This window comes from Manis javanica, chromosome 10 (assembly GCF_040802235.1).
Source record: "Manis javanica isolate MJ-LG chromosome 10, MJ_LKY, whole genome shotgun sequence".
Lineage (NCBI taxonomy): Eukaryota > Metazoa > Chordata > Mammalia > Pholidota > Manidae > Manis > Manis javanica.
The window spans coordinates 89,124,669-89,143,950 of NC_133165.1; the positions used below are offsets into that span (position 1 = coordinate 89,124,669).

Here is a 19,282-nt window from a genome sequence, read left to right on the forward strand (position 1 = left end):
AATTTGGCTTTGAGCTAGGGAATATGGGGCATTGGCCCAGCTTCCCCCCAGGCACCAAACTCATGGCCTCATACGCACAGACGGCCTCCTGACTGGTTCTGTCAGATTGCTTTTTCTTTAAGTTATATTCTTAAAATAATATTCAGAATCACAGGGGAAATAAATGAAAAGATGACAGATTACTGGATCTGAGGTAATATGAGGATGTTTTAGTGAAATATAAGCCAGCACAAAATATGAGTTTCTTTAGAGAAATTATTCTTGCCCTTCCATGTAGTGGTCTGCATTGCAGAATGACACCACTCTAGGTTAAGGTATTCAGGAGATAATCTTGATATTGTGGTTTCCCCAGTATTTCTGAAGCTCAGACTATTCTAATGCCACGTACTTTTTGACAGTGAGAGAAAGCTATCTGCTATCAAAAGTCAGACTCCTGGGACATAGGTTCTCTTATGGGAGACTTTACCTATGATGTGTTTACCTGAATGGGAAATCCAGAACCCACAGCAGATGCCTCCTTCAGGAAAAGCCAGGGCTATGGTAATATCTTCCCACATATCTGATATTCCCATTTTTTTCCCTTGAAACTTCATATTTGTTTTAATTTTGCTGACTATCCTGTCTCTTGGTCCCATGTCCTGGAACTTCCTGACACATCCCACCAGTGCTAGATCCTGAGGCTCCTGTTCAAACCATTCTCCTTTCCTGTATTGTGCTGGAAACTTCCCACTCCCTGGTGGGCCATCTCCTTCCCCAGATAGGTCTCTGATGTCTCTGTTCCTGAAAACATTGCATTTGTGCCAGCTGCTTTGTACAGCTTCTGAGAAAGGTCTCTCTTCCCTCCCTCATAATCCTGAGGACAGCGGCATTTCACAGCCTGGGCAGAAATCCTCCTATGCATCAGGTTTCTAAATGATTGCAGAAGACCTACAGCTGAAATGGGATGAGGATTCAGAGGTAAATATTGGCTTGCTGAAGCTACTTATCTCACTGCCTGCACAGAACTTGTATTACTATTTTTTCTATTATTAAAACTACCTTCAGTTCTAGCCACCACTGTGATAATGTGAATATTGTAAAAGAGTAAAGGAGAGGACGGCTGTGAGAATAATTTCAAGTGGGTCGAGTTGACCTTTGGTCCCCTCCTGCTTCCAGCACTGATATCCTCCTCCTTAGTTCAAATTTCTCCCTCTTGCCTATAGGATGGGGTCATTGCATTCACGCGTGGAGAAACCTCAAGCCACCTTGGAAATTGACCTTCCAAATACTCCCTTCACTCACTTATTCCTTCCAAATATATCCAACAACCAGTGTGGGCAAGGGTTGACTAGGAAACTTCTGAAGTCCTCTTTGTCACATATTTTACCCTTTCAATCACCCCTTCTTTAATTTTAGTCTTTTGTTCTCACCCATGTTTAATTCTGACATCAGTTCCCCCATATGTAAGTATGAAATGAAGCCAATGTTTTTCATTCTAAGTAGTGAATGAAAGTTGAGATTTATTTTACATCTTAAAAATGACAAACTTCCCTGCTTAGAATATAATCTAGAATTGAATGGAAGACTTTGTGGACATTAAAGAAATCCCTGAAATCAGTCTGAGATCTCCTAAGGATGGTGTGAAAGTTTGAGCTCCTTCTTTGTGATACCCCCAAGATCATATGATAGAAATAGGTGCTGCCTTCATACAGACAAAATATGGATATCAGCACATGAAAGAAAAGTATTCTTCAGAAATGCTACACTGCTCTCGGATGAGACCCTGAACTCCCCAAAGACACTGTGTCAGTTTTCCCTTGTGAGTGTCAGTGGGAAAGTGGAAGCAATTTTCAGGAGAGTCCTATCCACAAATATTTGAAACTATCCAAATTCTTGAAGAGACTAAAACAAATGTATCATTTCACTTTGCTTGAGTAGATTCCAAGTAAAATGCTTGTTCTCAACAGTATTTACAATTTTACTCCTGCAGGATCCTCAAAAGTAAATTCTTCAGGCATTTATGCTTCACCACTACTGGATCTAGCTGAAGTCACACAAAGGTGAATGCTGCCCTGTTTATCCAGGCATACAGGTAACCTAGACTTGGGTCTAAGATGAACTTGAGCCTGCATTGATGGATTTGTTAACAGGATCAGTTTTTTAACTACACTTGGTGAGGAAATAGCAGGACATGACGTGAGGCTGGAAGGTAACTAAGGTTTGGGTCAGTGGAATGAAGGAGAACATCTGGAGAGAGGACCATGTAATCAAAGACACAAGTGAATAGGTCCTTCTAGTGCCAAAAGGGGCCAAAGGCTAAATACAGTTTACAGGCAGATGGGGAGGAACTCTGAATAAATCAGGCAGGTAAAGTGGTCTTTATTCCTTGGACCAGGCCTAGACATGGGTAAGAATTAGGGAAAACTATGGAATTTATTTCCTAATACTTCTATGGGTTCTCAACATGGCTCAATATCATATTTCTCAGGGATAAAGAGGGGATAGTTTCCATACCTAAATGCATCACAAAATTGCTGTAATAACACTTGGGGTAGTAAGTGAGAAGGCGCTCTGTACACAAAAAATTCTATTAAAGTTTATTATGGTGTTTAGGATATAAGAAGTCTTAGATTGCTTTGAACAAGAAGAATGAAGAGAAGAGAAATGGCTTAGAACAAGCACCCCATATATGTCATCTAATCATCTTTGAATATGACTGTAAGGATTTCTGAACTTTAGAGCACATGGTGAAAACTGAGTAACAATGTATGTGAGTGGGCCAGCAACATTATTTATCCAGTAAATCCCTGTGAAACAGGAATTGAATTCTCCAAAGTATGTGAAGACTGTGACATAAATTGGCAACTAACAGGAAAGGACAAAAACTTACTGAGATATAGTGAGGGCAGCTGTGAGATGTCTAAGCACTTCACCTAAACAGGGAGGGATGGATAAGTCAAGGTGAAACCCTATAGGTGGGAACAATGAGGCAACATCACCCTCTTTGTATTTTATTCCAAGGAAACATCCTCACAAATGGCCTTGAGGAACCACAGCACCATATCCGAGTTTGTTCTCACGGGGCTGTCTGATGACCCCCATGTCCAAGCCCTGCTCTTTGTGCTCTTCCTGGGGATTTACCTCCTGACCCTGATGGGGAACCTGACGCTGCTGCTGCTGATCAGGGCCGATTCCCGCCTCCACACGCCCATGTACTTCTTCCTGAGCAATCTGTCATTCCTGGACCTCTGCTTCTCCTCTGTCACTGTGCCAAAGCTGCTGAAGGACCTGCTGTCGGAGAAGAAAACCATCTCAGTGGAGGGCTGCCTGGCCCAGGTCTTCTTTGTGTTTCTCACTTCAGGGACTGAAGCCTGCCTGCTCTCAGTGATGGCCTATGACCGCTATGCCGCCATCTGCCACCCTCTGCTCTACGGCCAGGTGATGAGCAACCAGCTCTGTGTGAGGCTGGTGTGGGGCTCCTGGGGCCTGGCCTCTCTCAATGCACTTGTCATAGTGCTCTTGGGTGTTGACCTGGACTTCTGTGATGGCCATATCATCCACCATTATACCTGTGAGCTGCCTGCTCTTTTCCCCCTGTCTTGCTCTGATATCTCCATCACTAATATTATCCTGCTCTGCTCCAGCTTATTGCATGGGCTTGGAACCTTCCTCCCCATCTTCTTCTCCTACGCCCGTATTATCGCCACCATCCTGAGCATCAGCTCCACCACAGGCAGAAGCAAGGCCTTCTCCACCTGCTCGTCCCACCTCGTTGCTGTGATCCTGTTCTTTGGCTCGGGTTTTCTTTGTTATCTCATGCCTCCCTCTGGGTCCTCTTTGGATTTACTTCTCTCTGTACAGTACAGTGCTGTCACACCCATTTTGAATCCCCTCATCTACAGCCTAAAGAATGTGGAGGTAAAGGCAGCTGTGAAAAGGACACTGGGAGAATATCTATAAATCTGTAGGTGGTGAACAAAGACACAATTTATAGGCAAAATAGCAAAGATTGTGTTCTTTCATGTTTCCTCTTTTGTCCCTACCTCTTCCAACTGCAGTGTCAGATCATTTGGAAGAGAAATTTCCTAGAATGACTACACACCCAATTCTGTTATTCGAAGGTAGTAGCTCTTGATTTGGGCACTCTACATGGAAAGTCTATGCTCTGTTGGTTGGAAAAGAATGTAAGGACAATCTTCCATCAAGTGAATTGATAAGACACCATAATAATTATGGTGAAATGATACAAGGATCATCTCAGAAGATTCAGCACCTGACTATGAGGACTTGCAAAAAGGACTGTAAACAAGGGAAGAATTTGTTAAGTGGAAGTTAAGTTTTTCAAATTCAAACTACTTGTACATTTTTTTTACATCAAAATTTACTAAAAAAATCCTATGTCAACAAAGAAAAATTAAAACTCTACATAACATATTATGAACACAAGAACACTATATAATCAAGTTATAAAACATTACCAGTGCAGCCATTAGTAGAAACAAAATCAATTCTTAAATGAATAGATTAATAAACAAGAAAAAGTTTAAGTTTCTGAATGCTTAAATCAAAGTATTAGAAAGGTAGCAGACCTAACAAAAATAAGGAGGATAAAGGAACTAAAAGCGCAGAGCAATTAATTAGAAAACAGAAAACAGAATTAAGAAATAAAGCCAGTGTCTGGTTATTCAAAAAGTTCTATACAGTATAGATATGTAAAATATATTTAGAAAAAAAGAAATAAACTGATAATATAACTCTGATGTAAAGAATGAAAATTATAAGGAAATACTAAGATTCATCTCAATAAATTTAGAAAGTAGGATTTTGTTTCAGTTTAAAGAATATGTAACTCAATAATAAGAAAACTGAGCCATTATATGGTAAATAAGAACTGTCACCCCCAAAACCAAAGAATTAGCCCAAAAGGGCAACAAGCACTGGTAGTTTTTCAGCTGACTCTTACTTTAATATCATATGCTTGTTTTAGAGTACAGAATAATATGGAAAATTATCAATGTATTTCCTCAGCTAAAGTAACTCTGATTCAAAATCTGAAAAATTATCCTCTGATGATAGACAACAATTCTGAGAAAATATTAATCCATTGTGTCCAAAAGTATACTGAAAGAATAATAATCTAAATAATAATCCATGATTAAGTAAACATTATTATTAGTTTGATCCTCAAATTAATAGGTTAAAATGAGAATAATCATGTGTACCCTAAAAACTTCTTAATAGGCATAAACATAAAAGTCGACAAGTATCTTGATCTCAAATATTTAATAAAAAATTTTAAAAATATCTTGATCTCAAATATTTAATAAAAATTTTTAATGATTCTTTCTTTAAGTAAAACAGATTTAATGTTAATAATGTCAGCCAAATATTTCATGATTTAATATCAGGCTGGAGGAATTATAGTTAAACTAAGGAAAATAACACTATTACTCATATTACTTAACAAGATGATACAATTTCCCCCCAATGCAGTGAGGTGAGATTAAAATATGATATTTAAATTTGGAAGGGAAGGATCTACAAATATTTGAAGGTTGTAATGATTATCTACTTAAAAATCTAAGAAATCCCTGCTAGAAGTGAGAAGTTATATGTCTTCCAAGAGAGTTTAGTAAGGAAAAAGTTTTTAAATATTCCTACAATCAGCAGTTTTCAATATACCAACAACAATAGCTAAACAAAAATATGTATCTTGTAGAAAAAATCCATATGCTATGGAAAATCAATATAAAAACCTCAGATTAAACTTAAAAAACACTCACCGCCCATAGGAACAAAGCAACAAAACTGAATTAATTGACATTAAAGGTGCCTGAGTCAGTGGGGAATGTAATCATTAGGCATGCTTTCATCTTCAAGCAACCAAAATGTGATTGACAGTAACATAAACCACAAAAATACTTATCATTGATTTAATAAGAGGTCTGGAGATAGAGCGTCTCGGCATTGGTTCAGTAGCTCAACAGAATCACCAAGCATTCAGGCTCGTTCCACCCAGTGGCTGTGCCATCTCTACTGATTTTTGTGTCCCTGCTGCTGCTACTCTGGACATGACGTTCTTCAACAACTAAAGAGAAATGACAGGGACATACTAATTTTGCTTGCTCCTGAACTGTATAAAAATGGAATCACTCTAAATGGAAAATACCGAAAGTATTAAATCTTGACGAGGAGAGGGAGCATTGGACTCAATATACTCTTGTTCAGCCACTTCAGAAAACTGCCTGGCAGTATCTGTTAAATCAAAACCATACAACCAAATACTCTAAGGCCCAAGAGTTACACTCCTAGGCGTACACCCAAGAGCAATCATGTGTATATCCAGCAAAGACATTCCCATATTGCTAATGAGTACAGCCTGAAAACTGCAAATGACCTAAATGTCCATCAACTGGAGGATGGATAATAAATTGTAGTTCATTCATACAACATAATATTATAGTGCAATAAAAACAAGCTACAGATAACAGAAGCCAGACACATTTAATATGATTTCATTTATATAAAGTTCAAGACAAAAAAATTAATGAGTGATGTGAGGATAGTTGCTGCCAATGGGAAATGGGTTTACAAGAAAGAAGCACGAGGGAATATTCTAAGCTGATGAACGTTTCTGCATCCTGATCTGCGTGGTGGGTACACATGCGTACATATTGGAAAAAATCCATTGAGCACTACCTTTAAGATGAAGGCACCTTACACACTTGACTTGCATATTTTGTTTCAATATACAGGAAAACTTAACTGAAAGATCCATTCCCAGGCAGGTTTTCCCAGTTCCCATGGGTATGTATTATCCATGTGGTACAGCTGGCATGGTAAATAATCCCCATGCTCCCAAAGTAGGCAGCACTTCCCCTGACCAACTGTGCTGAGACTGACCCCAGCTACTGGTCTAGACACCACTGGGGCAGGTAAGGGAGGGTGAGGGACACTTCACTGGACAGCTGCCTCCAGTGAGAGGCTTCTGCATGGCATCAAAAAGAGGGAAAAACTGCTATACTCTCACCAGGGTTGGTAGGCCCATTCTGTGGGCCCTGATGATTCAAGGATTCGGGAACTGAAGCGTATCCACCCAGATGTACAAATCCCAAGTCTCGTGGTCTCACTCCTTTCCTATTAAGACTCTAAATATGGTATATTTGCTGAACTGTGAATTAAGCCTCCTTTTGAATTCAACTGCTCTAATAATCAGGTCCCAGGCCCTATTTTAAGCCCAGTCTACCTTTTGGTTACAGGAGAACTGTCTTCTCCTAAATTCTCATAAAGGCCTTCTGGCTCTCACACCACACCCTAGGCTAGTAATTTTCTGACCCAAGCCTGTTGTTTCTGTCCCTTAGCACACCAACTACATTTCACAATGGCAAACCAGAGGCACACTTCTTTTAATTGCCATTGTGCCCACATCTCTCAATTGCTAAAGATGTCGCACATGCCAGTGCGTCCCCCTCTGCCCGTATCTCACCCCAGTCTACCGCGGGTAAGAGCTGTGCGGCTGTGACGCGGGAACAAGGTGGGCAACAGTAACAGAGGCCTCAGGAAAGCAGTCCAGAGACTGACATTGTGAAGCTGGGCCTGTGAGCATTTGTTGGATAGGTTCCATCAACAGCTGCTACACTATGAAATGAAGTGTGAGAACGATAAATGTATAAAAATCCCAGGGAACATTCAGTCCAACATTGAGCACAAACAAATAAAGTATTTAAGAAAGTGAATAAGCATAGTAAGATGGTAAAGGTTTCCTCCATCAACAAGGAAAATGAGGCAACTGGAATGTACACCAAGGAATGTAAAGCAGAGGAGAGGGCCTGGTAGGCTTTCCTGCTACTGAAAGAGGGGATGGAGGGCTAAGGACGAGTTTGGCCTGGCAGACTACGTGCAGATTCCTTCACCCACCATACTCTTTGGAGGCAGGCGGTATCCAGGGACCCCTGTGTTCCCTGCTCCCTGACTGCTCCTCGCTCGCCTGCGAGGCCCCTGCATTTTGTGCAGCCTGAGGTGAGTCTGTGCTGCCTCCTGAAGGAACGCCTTGCCCCGGGTACCTGAGGAGGGGCCAAGGTGAAGCATGTTAATAGAGGGATTTATCAGGGTATTAAAACTTAACCCCTTTCTGCCCTGTGACCTGAAGAAAGCCTGAAATTATACATAAATGACATAAATAGCCATTCTGGGAGTCAACAAGAAAATAGACTTTTTTTACATCCCAGTGCAATGAATTAACCAAGTTAATAGTGTTGGCACTTCTTCCAGTAACACTTGGGGACAAACTCTTAAATTCTGGCCATAAAGTACAGAATAATGCTTTCTAATTCAACAATCATCTTCAGTCACCCTTTAACATATACGGTAAGACCTTTAAAACAAGTTAAAACACTGTTCACTGGTCCTCTTTCGAAAAAATGAAAGCCCAAGTCCAGCCCCCAGGCAACAATGTCCTGGGGCCGATTACCTTAGAAGTGCTCCCCTTCCTGGCCTCCCCAAAATCCTGTCTGATGGTGGAGAATGTGAAATTTCCATAAGGAAGGTATTTTGGGGTGACACACTGGTTGCTAAGTGGTGAGTTTATGGAGTATTTCATGAGAAAACAACGAATTTTCTATCAAAGAATGAAGTTAATGAGAGATGTGCAGGCTACAGCCTTCAAGCCACCCACCGGCTCCGTCAGGAGTGACCTGACAGGAAATGGAGTGCGTTTAGAGAAAGGTGCCAAGTTTTGTGGTAAATGCTGAGTGTGGGAAGGGAAGGAAATGGAGCAGGAGATCACGGTCCCACCTCTGATCTGTGTCTTCCTATGTACAATACCAGTGATTGTGGGCACAGAATTCAGTGGCTTTTACAAAGCACCGGGCTTTTCCACTATAACTCTGATGTATTGGATTAGACCCAGACCTCAAGTGGTTGGAATAATCAATATTTGTTATCAAATTATATATGCAATTTAGTATCACTTAATAAGATGTCCTCAAGGTCCATCCATGTAGTCACAATGGCAGGATTTCCTTCTACTCATGGCAGAATAATATTTTTTTATATATATACATAATAAAATATATATAAGATAGAATATATGTATCACATCAACTTTATCCATTCACCCCTTAACAAGAATGTAGGTTATTTCCATTCTTTGCCTATTGTGAATAATGCCACAATAAATATGGGAGTGCAAATATATCTCTTTGAGATCCTGTCTTTATTTCCTGTGGGTGTATACCCAGTAATGGGATTGCTGGATCATATGGTAGTTCTGATTTTATTTTTTCAAGGGACCTGCATACTGTTTCCCATTGTGGCTGCACCAATTTACATTACCACCAACAGTGTACAAGGGTTCCCTTGTCTCCACATCCTCACCCACACTTTGCTATCTTTTGTCTTCTTGAAAGCCATTCTAACAGCAGTGAGGTGATCCCTCACTGTGGTTGAACATAGTGATGTTGAACATCTATTCATGTACTTGTTGGTCATTTGGATGTCTTCTTTGGACAAATGTCCATTCAAATCCTGTGCCCATTTTTTAGTCAGACTGTTTGGTATTTTTGCTACTGAGTTGTATGAGTTCTTTACATATTTTGGATTTTAACCCCTATCTGATATATGTTTAACAATAATTTTCTCCCATTCTGTTGATTGCCTTTGCATTTTGTCATTTGTTGTCATTTGTTTCTTCTGCTGTGCAGATGCTTTTAAATTTGATGTAGCCCCATTTATTGATTTTTGCTTTTGTTGTTTGCGCTTGAGGTGTCAAATCCTAAAATCATTATCAAGACCAATGTCAAGGAGCTTCTTTCCTCCATTTTCTTCTAGGAGTTTTATGGTATCACTTCTTATATTAAAGTGTTTTTTCCATTTCAAAATAATTTTTTGTGAGTGACATAAGATGGGGGTGCAGTCACATTGTTCTGCATGTATTCATCCAGTTTTGTTGCAGAGACCATCCTTTCTCCATTGGGGGCTCTTGGCTCCCAGGGCCAAGTTCAGTTGACCGTATGTGCAGGGATTAAATATGGGCTCTCTATTTTGTTACATTGGTCTGTGTTATCTATTTTTATGCCAGTTCCACACTGGTTTAATTATTATAGATTTGCAGTATGGTTTGAAATCAGGAAGGATGATGTCCCTGGCTCTGTTCTTCCTCAGGATTGCTTAGGCTATTTGGGGTCCTCTGTGATTCCGTACAAATTTTAGGATATTTTTTCTATTGCTGTAAAGAATGACATTGGAATTTAAAAAGAGGTTCCATTGAATCTGTAGATGGCTTTGAGTAGTATGAACATTTTAATATATTAATTCTTCCAAGACATGAATGTAGGATGTCTTCCAATTTGTTTGGCTCTTCTTTGATTTCTTTCAACATCTTATAGTTTTCATTGTAGAGATCTTTCATTTCCTTGGTTGAATTTGTTCCTAGGTATTTGTTGTTTTTGTTGCTATAATGAATGGGGTAGGTTTTTTTATTTCTTTTTCAGATGTTTCATTATTAGTGCAGAGAAATGCAGAGAGTGAAATAGTGGTAACCAGGGGCTGGGGTTTGTGAGAATGGAGAGGTGTTGTTTAAAGGTACAAATTTGCACTTAGTTGAAAAATAATTCCTGGAGATCTAATGCACAGTATAGTGAATATAGATAACAATATTGTATTATAATCATCAAACTTGCTAAGAGACCAGATCTTAACCATTCTTACCACAAAAAAGAAATCATTATGTATGATAGAAGTACTAACTATAGCTACAATTGCAATCATATTATAATATGTATAATATATCAAGACAACATATTAAACACCTTAAATTTATACAATGTCATATGTCAAATATATTTCAATTAAAATTATTAATTTTAATTTTTTTTAAATGTGACCTTGAGTTAATAATTGGGCACACCTCAGCTCCCTTGTGAACTTCTAAAGGACATTTTTAGCCCCAAGGAGCCATCAGGAAAATGTACCTTTTCCAGCAGATTATATTTCTTAACTCCCTTTCTTATTCTTTTTTTATCCTATACAAACTTAATAGGAGTTCTTCTAGGTTTTAAATAATTGCTTTAATTCAGAAACTTGAAATGCTACTCTGGAGAGAAACCCCTGTGCCAGGAAGTTTAACTTTCTGGTTAACTGGAAATTGTGTGGTTAGTGAATCCAGAACTTGACTTCGGGCTGGGACTTTAGGGATACAGGGCAATGGCTCAGCTTTCCCTGGACACCCCACCCAGCTAATTGCTGCTTAAGAGCAGATGGCCTCCTGATTGGTTCTGGTACAGCGTTCTTTCTTTAAGCGACACTCTTAGAAGAGTCTTCAGAATCACAGAAGAAATAAATGCAGAGAAGGCACGTTGCTGCACCTGAGAACACGTGAGAGGTTTTTAAATTATTTGCCTGTATTTCAGCTTCTTTAGAGAAATTGTCTTGTCTTTCCATATAGTGATGTGCAGTGCAGAATGACACCACTCTAACATCTACTAACAAAGAGAAAATGCCTCCTGGTACACTGAGCTTCAGACTCCTGTGACACATGCTCTCTTAACTGGGAGACTCTAGCATGATGTTTCAACCCATGATGAGAAAGAGAACTCAAAAGTGACCCCTCCAGAAAAATCGAAAACATGGTAATGGCTTCCCTGATTCCTTTCTATTCCCTTATTTTCTTCATAGAATGATCTGCATTTATGTTCTCATCAGCTGGCCATCTTCTCCATTCCCCAACCTTTGCCACTTCATCATTCATTCCATTTATTGCCAAGCCTCAGGCTCCCACTCTATCCTCCCTGTCCCCTGATCTGGAGATGAAATCTTCCCATTCCCTGCATGTCATCTCCTGCCAGGATGGGGCCCAGAAATAGGCTCCTCCAAATGTTCCATTAACCCCAGCTGCCTGGGATGTTTTCTCAGAATGGCCCCTCTTCCTGCCTGTATAACCCTAAGGACAAGCACATCGTATAGCCTGATCTTATATCATCTCATGCTTTGGGATCCCAAAACTTATCAGAAAACTGACAGCTGGAATGAAAAGAAGACTTTGGAGATCAATATTGGGCCGTTGAAGCAACTCACTCCCCTACCTGCCCACAACTCCAATAAGAAACTGAAGTAAATATTTCATGTTATTTAAACTACCTGCAGATAGCCACTACTAAGCGAATATTATATGAGGGAGTACAGGACGGAACAGATTTGGTAATAATTCAGTTGGATCAGGTTGGTGCTGGTTCGCTCCTTTGCCAGCACTGGTATCCTTCTCACCAGTTCAGATCCTGCACCCATGAGTCCAGGGTCTGAATGTTGTTCCAGGATCCCTCAAGCCACCTTGAAGGCTGACCTATGACACACTTTATTTGTTTATTCATTTATTTATTCCAAGCATAGCTTTTAACAAAGAGTATGGGCAAGACTTTTCTAGGACACTTCTGAATCCTCCTATCACATCTTTTATCCTTTGCTGAGCTCAACTACCACTTCATTCATTTGTATTCCCTGGTCTCACTCATGTGAAAATCTGACATCAGACTCTCACACGTCAGGAAGAAATGAAGCCAATGACTTATGTTCCAAGTAGGGATGAGAGCTGAGATTCATTTTCCTGGCAAGGTCACCTAAATGAATTACAAGGCTTTACCATTTTTCATTCTAAAAAGTCTGTCCCCTCAGTTTAAAGTGATGTTTACGATGGGGAGGGAGGGTCCTTTCTCTGTAAATCACAGTAAATTGCTCCCTCAGGCACCCAAAATGTGAATGTAGGACCACAGAGAAAAAAAGATCCTCTAGGAAAACTACACTCAGAAATATGAGATTACAGAAATAGTCTCACTTAACCTGAGACCCACAGCTGCCCTGAAAAAGGTGGTCAGGTCTCCTTGCGAGTGACAGTGGAGAGAGGAAGCAACATATATCATAAAATATCCATGTAATTAAAATACATGAAAACATCTAAATTTTGTAAGAATAAGTCCAATTTATTGTTTCACTTGCTTGTGTACACTCCATGTGTAATGTTTTCTTTCAAAAGTATTTACAAATTTGTTTATGCAGGAACCTCATACTTAATTTCTCCAGCTGTTTCTGCTCCATTGTCACTGGATGTAAGCCAACATCCTGCAGGTACACAAAGGTGGGCATTTGTCTTTTTACCCCGGAACACAGGTAACTAACACTGGGGTCTAAGATGGGCCTAAGCTTTGGCTGATGAGTTTATTAATGGGATCAGAACTTAAGTTTTTCTTGATGAGTTAGCCTGGGGTCATATTTTGCTGGTCAGGCCTGAAGGACCACAAAGAGGTATTCTGTGATAAAGGAGTATTAAAACTTTTGTGAGTTCAGAACTCACCTAGGGTCCAATTGTGAACTGCTAAACAAAAACAGAACACCGCTAAGTCATCTTAAATATCCATGCCCCTCAGGAAACTTCATATACAACACTGGCTGACTACATGTGATCTTAACTACTTTTAAGATGTTGCTACTGTTAAGATGTGGTCTCTGTTCCCAATGAGCTTACAGTCTGGAGGGAAAAACAGAAATACACACTTAATATTGATGAGGAAAAAAACCATAATTCAGACTATGACATATGCTACCTGAGAACAGAAGCCCAGGGATTGAACAGAGGCTGTGGGTTAGAGGAGGGGCAGTCAGGACAAAGAACGTGGGAGCTGAGGTGGGTCAGGGGGCTCGTGCGATTTCAGATCCATAGATTAAAGTGGAGAACTTCTGAGTGGAGAATCTTATAAGCATAGATAAAGAAACAAACAGACCTTTCTGGTACCAAAAGTGGCCAGTTTGGTTGAAAGGTAGGTCGTGTGCAGACAAGGAAGAACTCTGGATGTCGGGTAGGAAAAGTGGTCTATGCACCAATGGATCTGGGCACTGATTTAGAAAAAGCTGTAGAGTTTATTTCCTGGGTTTCTACTGGTTGTCTACACGGCATTACAAAATCTCCCTGAATACTGGATTTCTCAAGAGTAAAGCACATATAAGATTGCCTGCCATGAAATCACATACAAAATTGTATATAAAATCAGTGTGAGAGATGTAGACACTGATAAAAAAAACTACTCTGAAAACAAAACAAGTCCTATTAAAATTTACTGGGCTGTTTAGAAAGTTAGAGGCCATTGGATGATTATAAACAAAAAGAGTAATGATTGGAAACCAGGGAGAGGAAAGAGAATGTGCTGCAAATATGTGTTATAATGTTTCCTAAAACCAAATGACTATAAGAATAAACTATAGTAAAATCCAGATGAAAATGAACTACCATGAATGTATAGGTGAGCCAGATGAATTTATTTTCCCAGTTACATTCCTGTAGAACAGGAATGGGAATCCATAAGCATGTGAAGACTGTAATCCAAGATAGCAACTGATAAACCATAATAAAACATCTTCCTCAGATTCAGTGAGAGTGACTTGGAGTGTCTCAGCACAGCCTCCAGACAGGGCGGGGGATGTGTGAGAAGATGGGTGATGCTCTGAAGGAGACAGGTGATCTCATCCTGTTTCTATCTTATTCCAGGGAAGCATCCTCACGAATGGCCTTGAGGAACCACACCACCAACTCCGAGTTTGTTCTCACGGGGCTGTCTGACGACCGCCACGTCCAGCCCCTGCTATTTGTGCTCTTCCTGGGGATTTACCTCCTGACCTTGATGGGGAACCTGACGCTGCTGCTGCTGATCAGGGCCGATTCCCGCCTCCACACGCCCATGTACTTCTTCCTGAGCAATCTGTCATTCCTGGACCTCTGCTTCTCCTCTGTCACTGTGCCAAAGCTGCTGAAGGACCTGCTGTCGGAGAAGAAAACCATCTCAGTGGAGGGCTGCCTGGCCCAGGTCTTCTTTGTGTTTCTTACTGCAGGAAATGAAGCCTGCCTGCTCTCAGTGATGGCCTATGACCGCTATGCCGCCATCTGCCACCCTCTGCTCTACGGCCAGGTGATGAGCAACCAGCTCTGTGTGAGGCTGGTGTGGGGCTCCTGGAGCCTGGCCTCTCTCAATGCACTTGTCATAGTGCTCTTGGGTGTTGACCTGGACTTCTGTGATGGCCATATCATCCACCACTACACCTGTGAGCTGCCCTCCCTCTTCCCTCTGTCTTGCTCTGATGTGTCTATGAATGTCAGCATCTTGTCCTTCTCTACTGTACTACTTGGGCTTGGAAACTTCCTCCCAATCTTCTTTTCCTATGCCCGTATAATACACAACACCCTGAGCATGAGCTCCACCACAGGCAGGAGCAAGGCCTTCTCCACCTGCTCCTCCCACCTCATGGCAGTGATCCTGTTCTTTGGCTCGGGTTTGATCCGCTACCTCATGCCTCCCTCTGGTTCCTCCCTGGATTTGCTCTCTTCTCTGCAGTACAGTGTGATCACACCCATGCTGAATCCCCTCATCTACAGCCTAAAGAACACAGAGGTGAAGGCAGCTGTGAGAAGATCATTGGAGAAATATTTGCAATACCTTAGGTGGTGAACTAAGATGCATTTACTCAATAAAATTGCAAGATTAAATTTCCTCTTATGTTCACTCCCCCTCCCACTCCATAGTGTCAAGTAGGGTGCACGAAAGATCCCGGGCTTCCCTGTGCACCCCAGTCTTTGTTCTTGCTTCCATAAATGTCGAGGTATTTATTTTTGACCTCCATTCTGTTGATTGGAAAAGAATGTGGAGACATTCCTCAGTAAGTACATTGATGAGATAACAAAAAAATCATGGTGAAAAGGTGAGATACACAGAGGTTTCTCAAAGACATAGAAGAAAATTCACAAAAATGACTACCTGACCACTTTAATAATAAAAGCTTCAGAAAGTCTGCCTGTATTTCATAAAAAATGATTAACATTAATCAATATTCAGCCACATGCTTCATGAGAAAATCAGATTGGAGGAATTGCAGTTCTAGTAAATAGCCACAGACAAATACCGTCACCCAAGTTACTTAACAGAACTACATAATTTCTCCCCAATACAGTAAGATACGGGTGAGATATGAAATTTAAATTTTGGTTGTGGAAAGAAAAATCTACTGTCGACTGAAATCAGCACAACTCTTATATGTAAGAAAGATAGAGTTTATTCGTAGTCTTACTGAGGGTTACGGCCAGTGAACTTACCTGGGAGGAGTTTTGGTGATATGCTCCAAAGCCCCTACATTTGGAAAAGCTTAAATACTTTCCTAGACCAGAGGATACATGCTGAAAAGAGGTTACATTTATCAATACATCAAGCAGTGTGGCTTGGACACATCTAGTTAGTGTCCTAAAAGATCATGCCACACCCATTCCAAAGCTATCTGTGTGAGGATGCAACGATAAAGGTCCCATTAGGTGGGTGTCCTCATCTTCCTTTGGGGATGGAGCGGACACATATGACAGATTATTTTATCAATGCTGATCAGAAAGTTCCTGACTGACTACATTTTGGGAGGAGGTTGAAACTGCTATTAGGTCATTTGTTAGGTCAAGAAAGCCAAAGAAATGCAGGAGTCCAGACTGATGACAGCAAGATTTAATAGAAGACTTGTAGTGAAGGGCTGATTCAGAAAGACTACAGCCCCAAAAAGAAAGTTTTGCGGTTTTATAGTAATCAGTCTTTAGCCAAGCGCCTTTCTCCAGGGATGTGGGCAGGATGCACGTGCAAGAATTTCCATCTCTTGGTTAGCAGAACTCGAGCCCCATGGATGTTCTCAGGGTCTGGTCCAAGTAGTTTCCAGCTACTCTCCAGGCCTGCCATTTCTCTAAGAATTAAACTGAAAATATCCAATTAGTTTTCTCCTTTCTGCCTTTTCAACAGTATTAAGCTCCGATTTGGTGACCTGGCCTAGCACGAGTGACATCATGGTGGGCCTGTGTCTTTCTTTTTAACACTACAAATATTGGCAATGATATAATTATCTAACAGCAAAGTCTGAATATTCTATCAGAAATGAAAAACACTTAGTACTCCAAGAGACTTTTATGATATCCAATCTTATATATTCATAAAATAAGTAGTTTCTATATAACAAAAATTGAATAAACACTAATTGAACAAACAATATGTATTTTCCTGCTTTTGCAAGAGCAATATCAAATCCTCAGGATTCAACCTTTCAATGAATAATGAATACCTAGAGCCTATATAAACAAAACAGCAAAAATGAAGTAGATGACAAAAAGATACTTAAAAATTAATGTAGGATATATTTATTAAGCGTGCATTCATGTTCAAGTGACAAAAAATGTGGTAAACATTAACAGAAATGAAAAGAAAAATCAGCCTAGGCTGGAGGTAGATGTTTCCAGAGTCGGCTGAGCAGCTCAGGAGAAACCCCAGTGAGTCAGGTTCCTTCTGTCCGTGTGCTCTGCCATCCTCATTCACTGATGTCCTCCTCAGCTTGGTTGCCGTGTAAGCCTGACAGTTGGGGCATTCTTTTTTCATTTTGTAATGAAGGGCCTGACGTTAGCTGTGATTGCCAAGGCGCCCATTATGAAGAGGCATCCACTTTAATGACTGACATCTCCAAGACCCACCTTGCCAGCCACTCAACTACAGAAAGAGCCGGGCCTCTGCATCACACTGAGGCTCCCGGTTTTTAGAGATCTTGGTCGATGTCAGTAACCAACCTTTTGGGACTTGTTTCTTTTTTTCCTCTTCCCTCCTTTAAATTCCTGCTGTTCCTGTTTTAAATTCACCAATAAAGAGTAAACCCTGGAAACCCTAGGCTCCACCCTCCATCCCAATTAAAGAGACCACACCCTAACCCCACCTCGATGTGTGGCCCCAGGGTGCTGTGTAATTTCTAGTCTTGGAAGTAATAAAAAAGTTAATTTTTTCAAAATTTCCTGATGGTTGTTGCTGAAGGGCATCTTGCCCCCCACAAAGGTCGGTCCAGCCTTAACCTTGGTTTGGGAAGGAGAGATGTCAGGGGGAAGCTCACACCCCCACCCGTCCCCGCCTCCCCACAACCGCTAAGAACCCCCAGGCATTTCTAACCTGGCTTTACTCAGTTCTAGGTACCATAGTCTTAGACAACACAAACAGATCCGAAAGATGGGAAACTACCCCTTTTGCTGTTCTTGAATTTTATATAAATGAAACCATCCTAAATGCTTAAAATTTTAAATAGTCAAAGTATTCAAGTCTTAATAGGGAACTAATATAATTGAACTCACAGACATTGGCATTGGGATGGTAAATTAGTTCAAAAACTTCTGAAATATTTTTGGCACTGTCTACCAAATCACATCTAAACGTATGATGAGGAATCTCCATGACCTCAAACTCTTGCTCTTCTCCAAGAGAACTTTTTGTTCAAGACAACCCTCCTTAAATTTCTTTCTAAAACTTAAGAAGAGCTGATTTTCCCTTTTTTAAAAAAAATCTTCATGCCTGCCTGTGTTTTGCCATAGCGTGTTTGTTCTGAATTTCATTCCTATGTATATATGAAGAGAAATAAGAATACTGTCCACCTTCAAAATAAAATGGCCCATTCTTTTACTAGCAAGACGAGTTTATTCAGGAATAACAACGGAATTTGGAACAGTTGCAGAACAAGCAGGTACACACAAGCCACAAAGGGGTCTGCGGCTGCAGCAGCAAGTCATATCGGCGCCCACTAGTGGCAGCACGGTGCGCAGCACCGGGCTTGGCCACCCCCATGGAGGAAGGAGCTCTCCAAGCTGTCTCCTGCAGGTGCGTCCGGTGGTTGTGCTGAGACAGGACTAAGAAGGCTGGGAGAGTCTTCCTCTGCCGACCAGAGAGCAAAGTCTGACACTGCTGGGCTGGGTAAGCTGCCGTGACAGCAGTGCCAGGGAAGCAACTCGGGGCTGAGCCACCAGTGAGTGGGAGGGAGCACCTGGGTCCTCAAGAGAGTGCCCAACCTTTTGGCCATGGGACGGCGGGGGAGGTATCATCTATCTGCCCTTTCTCCTGAGGACAGAGCTCCATCCAACGCTCGCCCTTCTGGCACCCTTCCCACTGCTGGCAAGTCTTTCCAACTGCTGCCTGTGTTTTGGGTGTCATCAGGACCAGCAGAGTATGCCTGTCTGCCACAAGCAGCTGGAGTCTCTGCCTCCCAGACTGTTCCAGCTGCCCCTGGTGTCCAGCCCCGCTAATCACCAGAACTCAGTGTAATGTGGACTCTGGGTGCTGGAGCAGATCTCAAGGGCCAGGTGTGCAGAGTCCCTGGGCTCCTATCCCCACCCCACTCTGTTCCTCTTCCTGTGCCTGCCCATTACCTTCAAACTACCTTCTGCAAAACTCGGACTTTTCTCCTACAAGATATTTGTCTGGAAGTCATCATTATGGAC

General features: G+C 41.2%; 2 protein-coding genes across 2 annotated transcripts; both read left to right on the forward strand.

Annotated features, from left to right (window-relative positions):
- The first annotated feature begins 3,015 nt into the window (after positions 1-3,015).
- On the forward strand, positions 3,016-3,939 carry LOC108395193 (olfactory receptor 8S1-like). The gene has a single exon (XM_037003515.2). It carries the CDS (start codon positions 3,016-3,018, stop codon positions 3,937-3,939), a length of 924 nt encoding a protein of 307 aa, XP_036859410.2.
- A 10,586-nt stretch (positions 3,940-14,525) lies between these two features.
- On the forward strand, positions 14,526-15,464 carry LOC108409391 (olfactory receptor 8S1-like). The gene has a single exon (XM_037003548.2). It carries the CDS (start codon positions 14,526-14,528, stop codon positions 15,462-15,464), a length of 939 nt encoding a protein of 312 aa, XP_036859443.2.
- Positions 15,465-19,282: the final 3,818 nt, after the last annotated feature.